This window comes from Pleurodeles waltl, chromosome 4_2 (genome assembly GCF_031143425.1).
Source record: "Pleurodeles waltl isolate 20211129_DDA chromosome 4_2, aPleWal1.hap1.20221129, whole genome shotgun sequence".
NCBI classification, from domain to species: Eukaryota; Metazoa; Chordata; class Amphibia; order Caudata; family Salamandridae; genus Pleurodeles; species Pleurodeles waltl.
In genome coordinates, this window is record NC_090443.1 from 426,752,668 (window position 1) to 426,771,780 (window position 19,113).

The window sequence follows — 19,113 nt, forward strand, 5'->3', positions numbered from 1 at the left end:
TTATATTGTTCACTTATGTAGTTCCACTCAGTACCTGAAAAAACACATGAAACACTCTAATTCAAAAATTTCAAAGATAAGAGAGTAATCCTTGTATTAAATACTTATGGCCTTCTCTCACAAACACCACCACCAAAGGGCTCATATAAGCAAAATATCTTATCCCATTATGTAAGCAATACCCAAACAGTGATCACAACCCTGCAGGCACTAGGGTTCAGCATAAATCACAAAAAGTCATCCCCAAAACCACAGCAGGGAAAAATCTTCCTAGGAGCCAGACTGGACTCCAGGAAGGCGAGTACAGACAATCTCAGAGCAAACTTGCCTTTACCAGAAGGGGTGATCTGACTTTGAGGACAGTCATGAAGCTAATGGGCATGATGGCATCATGCATCCCCCTCACAACCCATGTGAGACTCCACATGCCACCATTGCAGGAATGGTTAGGCAATGACTGGTCACAAGCTACTGGAAGTTGGGAGGATCTAGTGGTTGTAACAGAGAAAATATAGAAAGAGTTACAGTGGTGGACATCCATAGACATAACCAGGGGAAATCCTTTCAAGATGGCAACTCCCTCTATCACCACCACAACAGATGCGTCTCACAAGGGGTGGGGAGCACACACAGACAACTTAACAATTTGAGGCCAATGGAATAAGATGGATGCGATAAAGCACTTTAGTTTCCTAGAGATGAAGACCGTGTTACTGGCCCTGAAGCCTTTCAAACACAAGTATCGGAGAAAATAGTACTAATGCAAACAGACAATACAACAATAATGTTCTATCTGAACAAACAAGGGTGCACAAAAGCTTTTACCCTAAGCAAACTAGCCCAAGAAATATGGAAGTGGGCGATACCACAAGGGATCAACTTACAAACAGTCCACCTACAGGGGATGGACAACATAGAAGAAGACAGACTAAACAGACAGGAAAGCAGCACACACAAATGGAAGATAAAACAAAGGAGCCTAGAAAAAAATCTTGAAGATCTGGGGCACACCAACAATCGACTTGCTCGCATCAGTGGAAAACAAAAGATGTCAACTTTTCACCTCCAGGTTTCCACACCACCAGTCAAAGGGGGAATACCCTGTCACTAAACTGGCCGGGGAGATTTGCCTACACCTTTCCTCTGATTCCCCTAATATCAAAGGTACTGGAAAAGGTTAGGGAACCAAGGACAAACCTCATACTAATAACCCCTCAGTGGGCCAGACAAGCATGGTATTGAAACCTACTTGAACTGTCCAAGGGACAGATGATGGTCAAGGTGGAACGGGACCTACTAACAATGCAAAATGTGCGAATATTTCACCCAGAACTTGCAACACTCAGTTTAGCAGCATGGCGCCTGAATACATAGAATTCGGACACCTAAATCTAACTGCTAGGACCATGGAGATACTAAAGGACACTGGAAAACCAACAATAAGAAAATGCTGCGCATCAAAATGGAAAAGGTACCTCCTATGGTGCACATAGAATAAGACCCTAGGAGCAATATCTAGACAAGAAACAGTAATGATCTATCTTATCTGCTGGACAGCGGAATCAACTAATCGTCTCTCAAGGAACACTTGGCAACTCTTGTGGCCTACACCATGGGAGCGTTACTTAAATGTTTTTTCATAGCAGCTGTTATAAAGAGGTTCCTAAAGGGATCCAAAAGAATCATCCCTCCAAGAAGGGCACCAGCCCTAATGTGGAACTTAAACACAGTATTGTCACAACTGATAACAAAAATATTTGAAATCATGCATAAAGCTGAACTCCAATTTACCACGTTTAAAACTGCCTTTCTGATAGCTATCACGTCGATCCGAAGAGTAAGCAAGATTCAAGCGCTAACAATACATGAACCATACATGCAAATTAACAAAGACAAGGTAGGTATAGAAATAATTCCTACCTAAAGTGGTGAGCAAATTCCACATCAACCTGACCATCCAATTGCCAGTATTCTTTAAGGACGTGTAAACAGAATTGGAAAAGAAATTACATACCCTGCACGTAAGGAGGGTACTCATATACTGCTTGGAGGAGACCAAGCAGTTCCATAAAGGGACCAACTGTTTGTTTAATGTGCCAAATCCAGTAAGTCCTCTGTCCCAAAGGAGACTATCACACAGTGGATTGTGGAGACAATCCAAACATGCTATGCATTGGCTGGCAAACACGTACCTCACTGGCCAAATGCACACTCAACAAGGAAAAAGGGAGCAACACTAGCATTCATGGCAAATGTGCCCATAGACACTATCTGTGCAGCAGCAACATAGGCATCCACACACCCACATTCACAAAGCATTATTGTATGGACATTCAAAAGCATAAAAAGCTCAAGTGGGACAGAAAGTACTACAACACCTGTTTGCAAGCTCATCATCTCACCCCAACCAACCCAAGGAAGGGGAACCCGCTACATAATCCAATGCACCGCATGTGAATCCAGAAAAGGATTCATGCTGCAAAACAAAATGGTTACTTCCCATTAGGAGTAGTTTTGCTGCCTGAAGAGTTTTCTGGATTCACATACGAACCACCCACCTCCCCAGAAATGAGAATTTGACAGGCGGGGAAGAGGTCTTATGTACATAAAAGCAACCAAAAAAACAAGCATTTGCAATGCAGTGGGTCTCGCATTTGCTCGACTTAAACCTATTTGCATTGTAAAGTCCTAGCCAGACTTTTATTGCCACATAAAATGAAAAGTAAAACAGTTTTACTTAAATGAGCTGATTTAAAGTGCCACGCCAAGAGCGTGAAGGAGCAAACAAAATGAAACAGAAGTTCGCTCCCAGTCAAACTTACCGGCAAGCTTGCAGCGAGATCACGCTGCATAGCAAATACTAAGAAAAAGTGTCCAGAAACCATGCTGAAAACATGGAGCCTCGTATGTTTTCAGCAGTTGGCCAGTGCGCTTGAGGAGGGCTCAACACCAGAAAAGGCATGATGTATGCATGCTTTTGACAAATAAAGACAAGCAATTTTTTTAAAGACAAGCCCACAAACCAACAAAACTGATGAGCGTGCGGTGGGCTTGGTTAAAAGCCCACAGAGATATTACAGGAGGCTATAGCGCTTGTGCGCCGAACCTAAAAAGGGGACAAAGAAAAGGACACAACAAAAAAAGCGTCCGACGATGGCTACCATGTGCATGCATGTCCGCGTCGTCGTCTGATGTCATGCAGGGGATGGACCAAACACCAAATGGTGGTCGACGGCGCCCAAAAAACAAAAAAAAAAGAAATGCACAATTCCGGACCCAACCACTAGATGGCAGAATAATGCACCGCATGTGAATCCAGAAAACTCTTCAGGCTACAAAACTACTCCTACTGGTAAGTAATCATTCCGTTTTTTTATTGATCTGCAGCTTTTCTTAATAGACTCATCCTAGTTAACTTCTAGAGATCAAAGCCTCATACTCCGCTCACTAAACATCATGAGTACTTAATGCTCAGTCCTGAACACAGTCCTAATTCGCAAAGTTAACCAAAATAAATGAATTAATATCCTTCACAGTCCACACCCACTGATCACTCTTATCCATTTCATAACTATCATCATCATCATCCACAACCATATAACCATTCTCTTATCTACACAGGCTACCAACAACCTCAATTATTCACTGCAAGAATTTGCATCCAAGTACAAGATTATCATCAAAGCCATGAGGCCATTAACGTTTTAAATTGTCAAATAGTAATTCAAAGTAAAAAGAAAAAAAGAAAATAATGTAAATACGTTTTTTAGTATACTCATTCTATGTCACTCCTGGAGATCAAAACCTCAAATTCTGCTCACTTATTATCATAAGCTGTTGGTGCTCAATCCGTAATAAGATCCTTATACCTCAGAGGTACTCCAAGGGGAACAAGAGGAGAACAACCAAACTTTCCATAAGACCTTTGATGAAGCAATAGATTTTCCACACTAATATCTTGTGAACTCATTTCTTTCTGATCAGTGAATGCTAACCTACTCTCTAAGCAGAAACGTGTTACAATTAAAAGTAAAAAAAAAAAAAAAAAAAAAAACACAGACCAAAAATGTGACACTACCCTTGAATCACACTTGAGTTGTGGGTCATTTTTTTCTTTACTCTCAAGATTTCATTTTTATCTTTGTCTAACCTTAGTTGACATTTAACGGCACCAAGCGGGTGAATTTGCTATGGGTTAAAATGATGTCAGATCAGACATTTAGTAAGTTCTCTTCAAAAGAATAAGTTCACTATGGGATTTGTGTGTGGTGGTTGATCCCTTGGAGTTTTGAAGCATTCAATTAACCTTAATTGAGCTAATGGCCTTTTCTACCAGCTATTTAAACCAGAGAAATGCTGGGGACAATTTTAAAGTTGGTATCGGTATGAAGGAAAGGCAAGGCTTTCGAGGACAGATACATGCGGAATTATAATAACAGCATAGTATATTAGAGTGTAATTAGATTGCTATTATAAAGAGGCTGGGTATGCCTTATGAAGAGAAGTTCTTCTGTAGTTTTGTGCAATAAAATAGCAAAATAGCTTCTTTGGAATATTGATCTATTACAAAGAATACAGTTGTCTATAATCTTTGGGGGAATTGTGATCTGTTACAGTTAATTGAGCATACGGTGAGGAAGCTGCCTGGAGTGCTGTATTTGAAGTCCGAGAATCGCTAAGTATAACAATATTATTTTGTGCACACTTGCCCAGCACTATGCTTTTCCGCATTATAACTGTGTGTTCATTGGTGAATGGCGAGATTGGAAAGTTTGCACAGTTGTCATGGTGGCACCTGGCTCTTTTTGCAAGGTCATCCACAACCTATTTGCCTCCTTCCTCCTAATTTTTATGCCCAGTATTTGTTGGCTTTAGGACTCTGGGCACTTTACCACTGCTAAAACAGTGCTAAAGTGCATATGCTCTCTGTGTAAATTGTACTGTTGATTGGTTTATCCATGACTGGCATATTTGATTTACTGGTAAGTCCCTAGTAAGGTGCACTAGAGGTGCTCAGGGCCTGAAAATCAAATGCTACTAGTGGGCCTGCAGCACTGGTTGTGCCACCCACATTAGTAGCCCTGTAACCATGGCTCAGACCTGCCACTGCAGTGTCTGTGTGCAGTTTTAAACTGCCAATTCGACTTGGGAAGTGTACCCACTTGCCAGCCCTAAACCTTCCCTTTTTATGCATGTAAGGTACGCCTAAGGTAGGCCCTACGTAGCCCATGGGCAGGGTGCAGTGTATGTTTAAGGTAGGACTTGTACTGGTGTGTTTTGCATGTCCTAACAGTGAAATACTGCCAAATTTGGTTTTCACTGTTGCAATGCCTATCTCTCTCATAGGTTAACATGGCGGCTGCCTTTAAATAACTTTAAAGCGGATTCCCTTTGGGAGCAGATGGAAATATGGAGTTTAGGGTCTCTGAACTCACAATTTAAAAATACATCTTTTAGTGAAGTTGGTTTTTAGATTTTTAGTTTGAAAATGCCACTTCTAGAAAGTAGACATTTTCTTGCTTAATCCAGTCTGTGACTCTGCCTGTTTGTGGGTTGCCCATCTGGGTCAGTGTGACAGTTGGGCTGTTGTGAATTCTCTCTAGACAGTGACACAAAGGGGCTGGGGTGTAGCCTGCATATCCTGATGAGTCATCTGTGCTGGAAGGGAGGGGAGGAGTGGTCACTCACACCTGAAAGAGACTGGGCATGCCCTCAAACAATGCAGTCTCCGACCCCCTGGTGTGGCCTGGACAAGGACGGATCTTGCAAACATGTAAGACTTTGCTTTGAAGTTTGCCAACTTCAAAGGCAGAAAGGGGTATAAGAAGAAGACCCAAAACTCCAGAGTTTGAGAATCTTTCTGGAAACAAGAGGAAGAGCTGGAGGAGTACTACCCCTTTGCTGTGTTGCTTTGCTGGACTGCAGTTGCTGCTTCTGCCAGAAAAGAGTAAAAAGTGTGAACTTTGCTGTGTATCCTGCTTGAGAAAGTTCTCCAAGGGCTTGGAGTAGAGCTTGCCTTTTGTTGGAAGTCTCAGGGATATCAAAGACTTCAGTTTCAACTTCTTACACCACTGGGAACACTGTGTTTTGTGCTGTTCAAGGAGAAAAACCACTGCGATGCCGTGCAATGCTGACCTGCACCATGACCTGTTGACACTGCACGGAGCCGCACTGCCCTGCTCCGTACCAAGACCCTGATCTCACAGGCGCCATCATCAAACAACTTCACCGAGCCGCTGCTTGCACAGCGACCTCTGGGCCCCACACTCCGGCATCACCTGCTCACACTGTAGCGTGGGCATCTCCCACAACGCCACTCCTGCTGACACCGGTAGAGCTGCCTGCACCGTGGCCTGTAGACACTTGTTGTGAGGTACATGAAGCACCGTCCCGTCCCCCACCGCAGCCCCAGTCCCCTGACGCCAGCATCATCGACTCCAGTGTAGTCATCAGGCATCCCGGCCCGCACTGGGGCCTGTGGACACCGCTCGTGAGGGTCACGAAGCACCGTCCCGTCCCACTGGCCTGGGCCTACCGACGAAAGCGCGTCAGCAACGACACCGCCGCTGCCTGCACTGTGACCTGGTGACATCACACGTCGCACCACCCCGCTTAACACCGCAGCCCTGGTCTCACTAACGCCGATGGATTGCATCACCGAGCCGCTGCGTGCACTGTGACCTGAGGGCACCGCACGTCACATTGTCCCACTTAGCATCGCAGCCCTGACACCATCAACTCCAGCAGTCCTGACTTCATCAGTCCGGAGTTCGATCTGCAACGCGTGTGACTTCAAGGGCCCGACGACCCTCGCGCCGACTCCGCAACCCGCAACGCAACATCAGCGACACCGCTCTCTGGAGCTCACCGCGAGGATCATGGCACCCTGCAATTCCAAAGGAACTGTTTTGTGGGTCTTCTGACACCGTAGCTGGCCTGCAAAGCCGCAGCTGGCTTGAACTGTTGGTTTTGTGATGGCGGGATAGCCCCAGGTGGAGCTGTCGACTTCAAGGGACCGTATTTTTGAGTAAATCTTGCAAAATTCATATCTTTAACACTGTATGTTGGATTTTTATCGTTTTGGTCTTGTTTTACACAGATAAATATTGGCTATTTTTCTGAAACTGGTGTGGTGTCCTTTTGTAGTGTTTTCACTTAATACTGTATGTCATGTGCAAATGCTTTACACATTGCTTCTGAGATAGGCCTAACTGCTCATGCCAAGCTACCAAGAGGGTGAGCAGGGGTTATCTGAGCGGGTATCTCCTTTATCCTGAGTAGAGTGAGGGTCCCTACTTCAACAGGGTGCAAACTGACTGCTAACTAGAGACCCCTTTTTTTAACAGTCATGTAGTACTGCAAGCTATTATTTGATAACTGCTTGCTTTTGATTGCCAGAGAATGTCACATGCATCCAATACACAGATTACTCTGTCATCCTTGTTATTTTAGAATGAGAGTGTGTTATGTTTTCTTTATTCAAGTATTGAAAGAACTATGTAACTGGACAACATAATGTCATGGTGTAGTTTTCTGAAAGGATTAATGTCATAACATGGTGGTGATATTAGAACAATGTTTTTTATATGGAATTGGCAAGCCATTGTTTGATTAGCTGAATATTTGACATATCTATGGGATAGTGAATGGCGTGGACAACAGCCATGTAACTCTAATAATGAATGACAATCTTATTTGTACACCGGAAACATAAAGTTCAAGCTATAGGAAGATTTGAAGTACTCAAGCGCAGAAACAGAAATTGCTGTCAACTCTAGGTAGCCTTACCTTGACCATTATCAGAGCACCACGGGTGCAACCATACATTCCCTTATTTTTAATCAAGGGAAGGGAGTGTGATATCCAGTATTACTGGTGCATGATTGGGAAGAGTTCTGGGGAGGTGAGTGGGATTAGTGGTTCAAGTTAGGGCATCCTGTGTAAGCAGCCAGTAGTCTATTCTTGTCCAGGTGTTGTGTGGAAATGATCCAGGTGTCCTCAGTACTAATGGAACACCAGACAGTTGTTGCATGTATGTGCACAAAGTTGAGCAGCTGCACGAGGGTGTAGCAGTCTAGTGTCGCTGGATCTATTTGCAGCGTGATCCAGGATTACGTTGAAGTCACCACCCCTTAGAACAGTGCCAGGGGCCTATTGTGGTGATTAAGCACCAGATCTCCGCAGAATACACTGGGCAGACCGAATTGGGTCCTTGGACCGAGGCTAGGATTAATGATAAATTATGCAGCGTCACATCTGCATCTGTGTCGTATGTGGTTTGTCAAATGCACCAGCATAGTCTCTTGCAAGGGAGTTTATCTGTGCCCCGAGTGATAGTTGAAGTATAAGGGAGGCTTGCGTCTCCGCAGTGCACCGGGTCCGAAGGTGAGGGTCAGTTGCTGGGGTCAAATGCAGCTCTCGGGGAACGCAGATATCTATGTGGTGTCTGAAGTATGTATGCAGTAGGCATGCCCATCGTTGAGTCCCAAGAAATTCCAGATGAGGCATGTGATGGATGTCATCAGTTATCAGCGGGTGTGTATTTGTTGCTCTACTCAGGCAAGGGGCATGTAATGCTTTGGTGTTTCTGTAGGGATGAAGAGGTTTCCCTCATAAAGTATAAGGCTTTTAAGGCAAAACAAGAAACACCAACTAAGAAACCACCCACCACACATTTTAACTCACCAAACTGGTTTAGCCTTCTAAAATTTGGTTCCGAGCTGAGCAAAGATATAGAGGAAGCTAATTTTACCTGGCTCTATGTGCAGTACAGAATGGTCTTAACCCCATAGTTTTTAGGCAAGATTTTGGTAACTGAAGGAGAGACATATGTTTGTGGATCTCAGTGACCGAGAAGGCACCATTTAACAGGACACTGAAGAGGTGATCTATTTTTTTTTTTTATGACCAGACAGTGGTTTAAAAACAACATACTCCTTCACTGGAAATCAGTGTAAAGAAGATAAAACAAGAGAAATGTGACTTCTACAATTCACATTACTCACTAGTCTGGTTGCATAATGCTGGATCAGCTGTAATTTATAAATTAAAGATTAAAACAAGGAAATTTAGGGAGCGTTACAATAATACTAGCATGATGATACAAAAGTGTTCAGGGTTTGAATCTTTTAAAAGGAAATGAAAAGAAAAAAGTACATGGCTCAAAGTTTGTTGGTGGAAAATACAATGTTAGACCGCTGCTGAAACCTGTTTGGGAACAGTTAGTGCAAAATCTTCACTAACGCCTGAGTATTTCACCACTTCCAATTGAGGAGAGGCTGAGCCTAATGTAGAGGGTCAATAGGAACAGGTCAGGAGCTCAGTGAGTTTTAGGGTACATAATATTTTTGTTTTGCTCCTAATCATTTTAAAAGAATTTCTGCTCCTCCAGCTCTTATTATTAACTGCAGTCATGGAGGTTAGCCACAGCGCTGAGAGGGTAGTCTTTAACAACGATCTGTGTATCATGAATGTTCGGAAAAAATTGAACCAAGCGTCTCTGTTAAATGGTTTAAAGGAATACTATAGAGATTAAAAAGCTGCAGGAATTAAATTGAGCCTTGGGGCACCTCACAATGGTAGTGTATTTCTGAGGCCTCAAAAGAGGCCCAAGCCATCATAAAGGATTTTGGAGATTGAGAATTGCCAAACCAGAGGAAAAGAGCAGAGTCATTGACTGTATTAAAAGTTGCTATAAAATCCAGGGAACTAAATACAGCAGGAATGCAGGCATCAGCAACAAAAAAAAAAACGTGACTCATCCCCCCCCCCCCCCCCCCTTTTTTTGCCCTCCCAGTTTCAGGTTTGTAACCTCACAAGGGTCTGGTACTGCCCAGGTTCGTCTTTGTTAAAGATTTCATCTTCTGACTTAGTTCTTTAAGTCCCACCCGACAACCCAGGAGTATATTTCTGATATTTCCCCACTTCTTCAGAACCTCAGGGAAGGCACTTAGAGACTCGCTGTTTGTCAGGCAGAGGCCATCCGCATAGTCCACTTGCCACTGGTTGGCTAGACAGTTGCCTCTTGTAGCTTGTCGTATCCCTGTAGCCTGAAGAGGTGGTCCACATTACGACCATTGCAGTGCATTATTTTGTCCTGGGTACAAGAAGGACAGGTTCTGCCCTTCAGGGTTCCTTTCAGGTCCCAGACAGGTCCAGTCCTCTTCTATTCTTCCTCAACTATTGAATTTTCTTCTGATTTTCTGCAAGTCCAAGAAGTGTTGCAAGTGGGTCCCTGAAGATGCCACACTTATACCTGGCACAAGCTAGTGAGTGAAAATGACTTCATGGCAGCCACTGACAAATGGGATAAAAGCTCCCCGGGTCCATCCTACCCACTTTGGATATTTGATGAGTCTTATGCAACATGAAACTTTGAGAATTGTGTGTTTGTGTAGTGTACTGTGGTACTGCTGCTGTCATCCTATATCTAACTCCAAAATCCAAATTGAAGCCGCTTCACTATCCTTTACAAACACAGGCATAGAAGTTTGGCAGAGAAAGCATGGTTGGTCCAGCAAGCAGACAGTGGATACACAAATTATTTTGGCATCCTGTTGCCTTTTCTTCCAAGTGTGCCTCCAGCATTGTAAGTAAAATCCCACAAACAGAAGTCTGTGGACCAAAGTAACGCATCCAATATTTTTGCCAAACAGTGGATCATCACAAAGAAACAAACAAAAAAAATCTGTAATTAGGCCTTCACAAGCCACACTGTAGGTACAAAACTGGTTACCTTGACATACTTCCAGCGAATAATGGCCTAATGGAAAGACACACAGTGATGGAATGCAATCTGGCAAAACCTCAGACAAGAGCATGGACAGGCTGAAATTGACCCACTTCATGCACCCCTGAAACAAAAGTCTCAATTAAGCGACTTAAACAAGTACCCACCATGTAGTGTGAAGGACATCAGACTCCGACTTTCTAATAGAACACACTTTTGGATGTCCTCTCATAGTCAATAAATCTCTCTCTAAAATGAGCTACTTTGGATCTGTCTCTCCCCAAATGTGACACACCTTGATGTGCTGATTTTCAATGTGTATTTGATCAGTTCAAAATAAAACAAAATAACAGAAAAAATAATGACTTGGCTCTATTTGTCCCAGAAAGAATACCAGGTAGAATAATGCTTCCTTCCTTTCATAAAGTGGTCTTTTCTTAGATGATTTTGTTGATAAATTCATCATTGACATTTAAGAACAAATAAATGTATGTTGAGAACCCCACTGAAATTAGGAACACTGGTCAATGTAGCCTTCGATCTGATGCCAAACCATGTTTTTTTTTTTTTTGATTCACACCTTTGTAAGAAATAATGTGAGTACCCCTGATTTATTAAATGCAATTATATAGCAACTACACAAAAATGTCTGTAGGCACTGGACAATCCTTATTTGACTGAAAATCAGTAACTGTGGTGGCCAATTTTTAAGCAGTAATGTGAAATTGCTATAGTTATTGATGCTTAGGGAATGTGTTTAAGATTTGATGCCCCAAACTAGTGAAAGTCTTCCCACATCCTCCGTTTCAGATGTAAAGGATGTGTTGGCCCAGTAAATGAGGACTGTGGAGGTCTTATTTGGATAAACCTAGGCTTGTAGGCCTCAAGGTAGCTCAAAGGCTTTATTATTATTATTATTATTATTATTATTATTATTATTATTATTATTATTATTATTATTATTATTATTATTATTTTTATTTTTATTTTTATTTTTATTTTTTTTATTTTTATTTTTATTTTTATTATTTTTATTTTTATTTTTTTATTTTTTTTAGTGAGCCATTTTGTACTTTTTGCAGGGACTGTTCCATTTAACCCACTGTTGGCTACCATAACACTAAACTTACTAATTGTTCATTTCATTCCTCCACTTACCAGCCAGCTATTTGTAATTTTAAAGCATATTATGTAACTGTTCCTGAATGTTAGATACTTGAGGGTATTTTTGTGGCACTGGAATTGCATGATTCCGCAATTGCTGCAATTCAGCCACTAGATGGGTATCCCGGTTCCTCCTCTCAAAGTACATCAAAGTTAATAATCTATCTGTAGTTCTTGGCGCAGGAAGTTAGAGTGTGGTTGGCAGACATAAGCCACATGATTGCCTGGCTCGCTTTACACTTGATATTTTAAGAGAATCTTCAGCTGAGGGGGCAAAGATGGATGAAGGACATGACCGGCCCATCGCAAAGGATTTGGTGGAACAGGGTACAGGAGCACAAGTACAGCAGTGCAGAAATCTTTGTTAATAGGTCCATAGCTTACTCGCTACACTTAATTTCAGTGGGTGGATTACGAGACTTGGTGTTCTCTCCTTCATGGGCAAAATTCCACTGATTGTTGGGTTACAGTCCGTTTTTCTTACCACACACTGCCATGCCTTCTGGTTCCATAGTTTCCATCTTGCTCATTACACAAGAACTGGGGTGTGAGGAGTTCTGATAGTGAAACTTGGGGACTACTCTCACCAGAGAAATACCACTGTGTTGTGGTACTCGACGAGACTAAGTAGAATTTACATCCAGCATCTGTTATCACAGTGGTAAAGCCAATAATACATATTAGGTCTCCTAGTGACATGGCTAAACCTTTTCCACTGTACTATGTCTAGCAGTGGAGATTAGGTGTTTTGTCTGCCCATTTAAGTGAATTGCACAGTGTGTGTGTGTGTGTGTGTGTGTTGGTGGGGGAGAGGGGGCTGGAGGGGTCATTGTTAAGGATTTTTTAGTAGCACTCACAGCATTCCTAAAGTTTAAAGATAAGAGACTAAAAACATAAGGAAATTGTGAGGCCTAAGCTTTTTCTTCGTACTTGACTTAACAAAGTTAGCAATAGCAAACAGAGAGGGCTTATTCCAGGGTGTGGTGGGGGATAGCAATTCAGATACAGCATAAGTTGGTGCTTGCAAATCTGTGTCTATTCTAGAGACTGGGGTCTTAATTTAGAGGTAAGTATGGTGTGAAAGCCTACATGTAACTCCATGACTTAGTCCACACTATGTTTGTGCTTTGTTACTGCACAACCACCTTATCCTCAGCCCCCAAAGATCACCCTGCTGGCATTAATGTGACCCTCAGTCACTTCACAGACCTTACGTTTTGGCCCCTGGGGAAATGTTTGACAGTACCCTTTCCCTCAACCCACAGTACAGCATGGTTGAAAACAATCAGAGGTGTCTAAAGATAAGTCACACATGCTTAAGCCAAGAGGAATAAGCTCAAGTCTTCAAGCAAAACTGTAAACCCAGAGGAGGCCAAGCCATTGTTGCCATGAAAACATGTTGTTGAAGGAGCCAAAGAAACTTCCCATCCTACCAGGAAAGAAAGACTTGGGCCTCAGGCAGTTGGAAAGGTCTAGTGGTTGTAACTGCCAAAGTCAGAAAGGGACTGATATTTTGGAATGCAGTAAATCTGCTGAAGGGGAGGCCTTTGACAGCTCCACTACCACAACCCGTTTTTACCATGGACACCTCACACATAGGAAATGTGCTCACATGGATACACTCTGGAAAAGGGGTTTGTTGTCCAAATAGGAGGCAACCTGCCACATCAGCTTCCTGTAATTGAAAATTCGTTTTCTGCCACTAAAAGCTTTCTAGAGCTTTCCAGAGCTTGGTGCACAGAAAGATGGTACAGATATTAACCGACAACACAACTGCAATGTTTTCCCAACAAACAAGTGGGTGCATAATATACCCAGTCTCAAAGTTTGCGCAGAATATCTTGAGTTAGTCCATCACAAAAGACATTTCACTAATAGCATACTATTTCCCAGGAGTGGAAGTTGAAGAGCCAAGCATACAAGTTGTTCTTCACTGGAAAGTAAAACAATCTATAGTGTACACACTTTTCCAACAATGGGAGAAGTCAGAGGTAGACCTCTTTGTAACACCAGAAAACATAAAATGCCAATACTTTGCATCCAGAAACTACCATCCACACTTCCTGGGGAGTTCATCCACTGATAAATTTGTACGGAAAACTTGCAGACCAACGCCCCTGGACTCTCTCTCACTCTTGCACTCACTCTCTCACTCTTTCTTCCCATTAGTTCTGAAGAAGTTCAAAATCTCCCACATGTCAGTGATTCACATTGCTCCAAATTGGACTTGCCAACCATGGTTCTCACACCTACTACAAATAAGACCAGTATGTCAAGATTCCCCTAAACAGGGCACTTTAACCAACGAAGAAGGGAAAGTATTCCACCCAAACCCTGGAGCAATGCAGTTGAGAGTATGGCTCTTGAATCAACTGGTTTCAAATGCCTAACTACTGAAGGCTACACAATCTATCCTGAAAGAGGTGTGGAGAACAGCCACTAGAAAATGCTACGCTTTCAGGTGGAAAGTATATACAACATGTTGTCAAAATAACAAGATTCAACACACGTTTATTAAGATACGGTCATAAGTACCTTACAAAACTGACAAAATGTAAACTTTTATAATCTTCATTAGGTGTAGATTTTCAACCATTACAGCTTACCTAAAAGAGCTGCACACCAAAACACATTTTCTCAGTTCCATTAATCAAGATTCATGGATGGTGCAAAAAGGCTTTTCCTTACTCAGGAACTGATGTCCACCTCCCATACCAAGTGGAACCCTGACTTAGTTTGACCTGGATTAATGAAAGCACCTTTTGAACCCATGCATAAATCCATGATCAGACACCTTACACTAAAACACATCTTTTGGGTAGCAATCACGTCACAGAGAAGGGTGAGCGACCTGCAAGCACTAACTGTACAAGGGCCTGACTTATCCATACACAAGGATAGGGTGATAATGAGAATACACCTGAAATTCTTGCTGTCATTTCACCCTTCCACATAAACTAGACAAGTAAGCTATACCACCCTTTTCGAAGAAGCAGTCAAATGTAGCAGAAAGGACCTTACACACCATAGATGTCATGAAGGCAGTTATTCATAACATAGAAGGCATCCAGGACATCCAGAAAATACAGCAGTTCTTCGTAAAAGCATTCAGGTAGTGGCCTAGTGGCAGTGTAACAAAATACTATTGCTAAATGGATTGTGCAAACAATTCAGATATTCTACTCACTAATGAACGAAACTTTACTTAATAGACACTGGGAGCACTCTGCCTGGCAGAAAGGAGCTACTATACCTAAAGTGACTATGCAAGAAATATGCAGAGCAGCCACATGGGTCCCTGAGCATACATTCACAGAGCTTTACTGTATTTATTTACAATCATGTAAAGAGGCTGAAGTTGGGCAAGCAGTACTTAGGAATATTTTTGCTTCCTCTCCCTCTTCTACACACTGCCACATGGCAGGTTATACTGCTACATAATCTATGCAAAGCATGTGAATCTAAAAGTGTATCAAGCTGCAAAACCATAATTGCAGGTTTGTAACTGGTTTCATATTAGTTAGGGCTAAAATATATAGACCATGATGATACATAATGCATTGCTTAAGGTGCAGCGTACTTTGTCTTTCTTCCTGCAAGGTTTTAATTTCCTTTGCCACATACTTGAGTCAGACTTGTCCTATAACTTGGTGCACATTGGCCGCATCATCCATTGGTAGTGAATGTAGCAAATATTTAGTTACAGTAAATGAAACAGTTTTAATTCTTGTTTTTTCTATGTGAAGGCTTCTATTAAAAATCGTTCCAATAGGGACCCAGTTCTCATCAGTGTCTGCTGCATTCATTTTTCAGTTGATCAATAAATAAATTTCTCCCACAAGCTTAATATTTTTTTTTTCAACTTGGCTGCATATTATTTCTTGGCAGCCAGTTGATGAATTACCATGATTTCTGGTGATGGAGGCTGCTAGAAATATTGTCAAAGTGCCTGTCATTCATATTCGTGGTGTTGTCAGTATCCAAATGTGATTGGGGTTTTCCCAGAAGACATATTAGGTACCTATTGCAATATTTCAGAGTAATTAAGGAGACACTTATTGTGGTTATTGCAACTGATCGTTGGATGCAAAGATAGAAGCAGACTGAAGTCTCTCTCTAGCCAACAGAATGGAGGGTTCACCCTGTTGAAACAGTTCAGGCAACTGGAAAATAACTAGAATTTCAAAATGAATTTGCAACAAAGATTCTGGTATTTATTGACCATATTCGCAAGAGCAGTCTCTTTCCATAGCGGAAATGCTGAATAAGTATGAAACCCAGTTGTTGCAATGTACGTTTTCATTAATATGCCAGCACTAAACTTCCTTTAGAGGGCATTTGTAAACCATCGTAAATGAGGATTTGGTAGGACAAATATTTACACCTAGTTCTAGGATGGGACCTATGTATGATTGCAATGATTAACCCTGCAGTTCTGTCACATCACTCTTGAACTGCAGGGTATTCAGATTCGATTCCAAGAGTTAGCAGTTGTTTAACTGTTTTGAAATGTTCTTTTGATTGATTTAGGTTTACACCAGCCTTCTCACACTAGAAAGCACTTTTTGTAGTTAAAAATGCTCTGCATTATGTCCAACTCCTCCCTGTATATGAACTGACCTTTGACATCAGGGAAGTGAGGTACGAGTAGGCTTATTTCCTATTATGATGAAGGCATTAGTTTTGTGCAGTCTTATACGTATCAAAAGATGTAACCTTGAGTGGCCTGATCACTGGGCTGTCATTTTCAATTCTAATGTTACATCTTGACATCTTAGTGACAGTCACCCTGTCCACACCATTGTACTCCACATGTATCTCTGTTGGTGTGAGTAGGATCTTCTGTTAGCTTAGTTGAATATATTTCTGAATTGAGCCCTCCTGAAACAGGGGCCTGCCTGCAAGTAGACCGAGCTTGTTATTAGGTCGTAATCTCACCCCCTTACATTTACATACCACCAGCCAGGGTTGCTTTGTGTTAGGTAGAACCTCAAGCCCAGTATTGAAGGAAGGTGGAAAAGAGACTAGATATTTGAACAGTTAAGATAATGCACACAGAGGACACGTAACAGTGACGATTCCTGGTTAAATAGTTTTACACAGAGTCCTTGACATTTCTGTGTTTCAATCTTCTATTGTGTCCCGAGTAGCTGCATGTTGAACCTCAAAATGGTGGACCTTGTATATGACAAATATTCACATTTACAGTTTCCTCAAAGTAAATTGCCTTTGTGTGCTGATGGTGGTATCTGTCTGCATTTGTATACCCAGAGTGAAATATTGTATTTCATTGATGCTTCCTTCGGCTAACTTCTCTACTTATTTCTTTACAGCATACATGGTGAGGAATGCAATGGGATCAATAGTATGTCTGCGGACAGTGGGCCTGGCACACGACTAAGAACCTCATCAGTAATGGGGGACGGACTTGAAACAACACAAATGTCTACGACGCAGGCCCCATCTCAGCAAGGCAGTGCTCTTCCCACTAACCCTCCCCCTCCAGAAACTTCGAACCCAAACAAACCCAAGCGACAGACCAACCAACTGCAGTATCTCCTCAAAGTAGTGTTGAAGGCATTATGGAAGCACCAGTTTGCCTGGCCTTTCCAGCAGCCAGTAGATGCGATCAAGCTTGGCCTTCCTGTGAGTAAAACATCTGAAAAACTGTTGTTTTTTATTTGACCTATGATCATGTGTGACAAGAGAAGTTAATGGTGAAAACTTGTCTTGCAACCTACTAGGAAATCTTTAAACTGGCATTGTCATCTTGTAACTGGCAGATACCCTTCTCGATCCCTGCTGAAATCATTATCTTCTCAGCCCATTGTGATAAATGCCTGAGCCCCACCTCTTGGGAGAAGGAAAGGGTTGAAGCATATAGGATGTTGGCAATTGTCTTAACTCTATCCCTATTCTATGTTGTGCGTGATCTAAGACAGCTTTACAAGCTCATGGCAGGGTTGTTTAGATAACTGCTGAGAACCATTGTAAAGTTGATAATGTTTTCTTGTTACATTTTGAAAAATTAATTCTCATAACTTTGTTACACAGATTCATAGTAACTGATTACCAAGAAAGTTCTTCTGAATCTAGGTAGAACTTTGAGTGTAGATTAGAGGCTGGATGGCTTTTTTTTTTTTAAAAAAAAGCTGTTTATTAATATTAGCTCTGTTGAAATGAATAAAAACCAAAAGTTTAAAAGTGAAACATAGAAACACATGTTTTAGTATCAATACTTGGGCTCATGTTGTTATATTATGCTACATGCTTTTGTTTAGGCAATTTTCATCACATCTTTGGTACCGTACTGCTGTTGGCATCGGGATGCCCTTTCCATTTCTTGAATTATTGATTAGAGTCAGTGTGGACTGTTTATATTGTGCTTGGTTGTTTCATATTGTATAAAGATGCATCATATTTTATGTTGTATAGCAATGGTAAATCTTATTGGTATAGCAGTTCGAGCATGGCGTTGGTTCCTCACCTTTACAGGGGAGGTGATGCAGTATTGGTGGCGAGGTGTTGGTTCCTTACAACCCGGTGGGCGGGTCGATGAATCCAGCAGGTCAAGATGCCAGGCATTGATTTTGCGATGTTGTGATCACACCACAAGGCCACAGGTGCTGCGGCTGAGTCGGGTGTCCTGGGTGTTGGTGACACGATATTTGGGACTCGCGCTGTGACTGGACGTTGGAGGTGCTGAGTCGGGCCTGCACCGTCGATTGTGACACTCAGCGGGGACCACGGCTTCGGTGCACACAGCAGTGCTGGGTCCAAAGTCATGCTGGAGTCGATGTGCTTGGTTTCTTCTTAGTTGCACCAGAATTCACAACAAGGGGCCCAGGAACTGGATTTAGCACCACTTGACAAGTCATGACTCAGCAAGAGAACCCAGGTGCTTGCAGATGAAGTCTTTTGATGTCCCTGAGACTTCTAAAGGGAGGCAAGCTCAATCCAAGCCCTTGGAGAACCTTTGAAAACAGGATGCAGAAAGCAAAGTCCAGTCCCTTCCCTCCCAGGACAGAAGTAGCAGGCCAGTACAACAAAGCAACAGGCAGAGTGGCAGTTCCTCCTGCAGCATCCAGCTCTTCTTCCTGGCAGAATGTCCTAAGTCCAGAAGGATTCTAAAGTTGTGGACTCAGAGGTCCAATACTTGTACTTATTTTTGCTTTTGAAGTACGCAAATTTGATAGGAACGTCTTTGTAGTGCACAGGGC

At 42.2% G+C, this 19,113-nt stretch overlaps 1 protein-coding gene across 5 annotated transcripts in view; it reads left to right on the forward strand.

Moving 5' to 3' along the window:
• BRD4 (bromodomain containing 4) overlaps nucleotides 1–19,113 on the forward strand; it is a 1,024,368-nt gene that overhangs the window by 104,172 nt on the left and 901,083 nt on the right. For all 5 annotated transcript variants that reach the window (XM_069231688.1, XM_069231690.1, XM_069231691.1 and 2 more), the window contains exon 2: nucleotides 17,227–17,539. In XM_069231688.1, coding sequence (XP_069087789.1) covers nucleotides 17,261–17,539 — 279 coding nt within the window. In that variant the 5' untranslated portion in view covers nucleotides 17,227–17,260. The remainder of the gene's footprint in view (nucleotides 1–17,226; nucleotides 17,540–19,113) is intronic.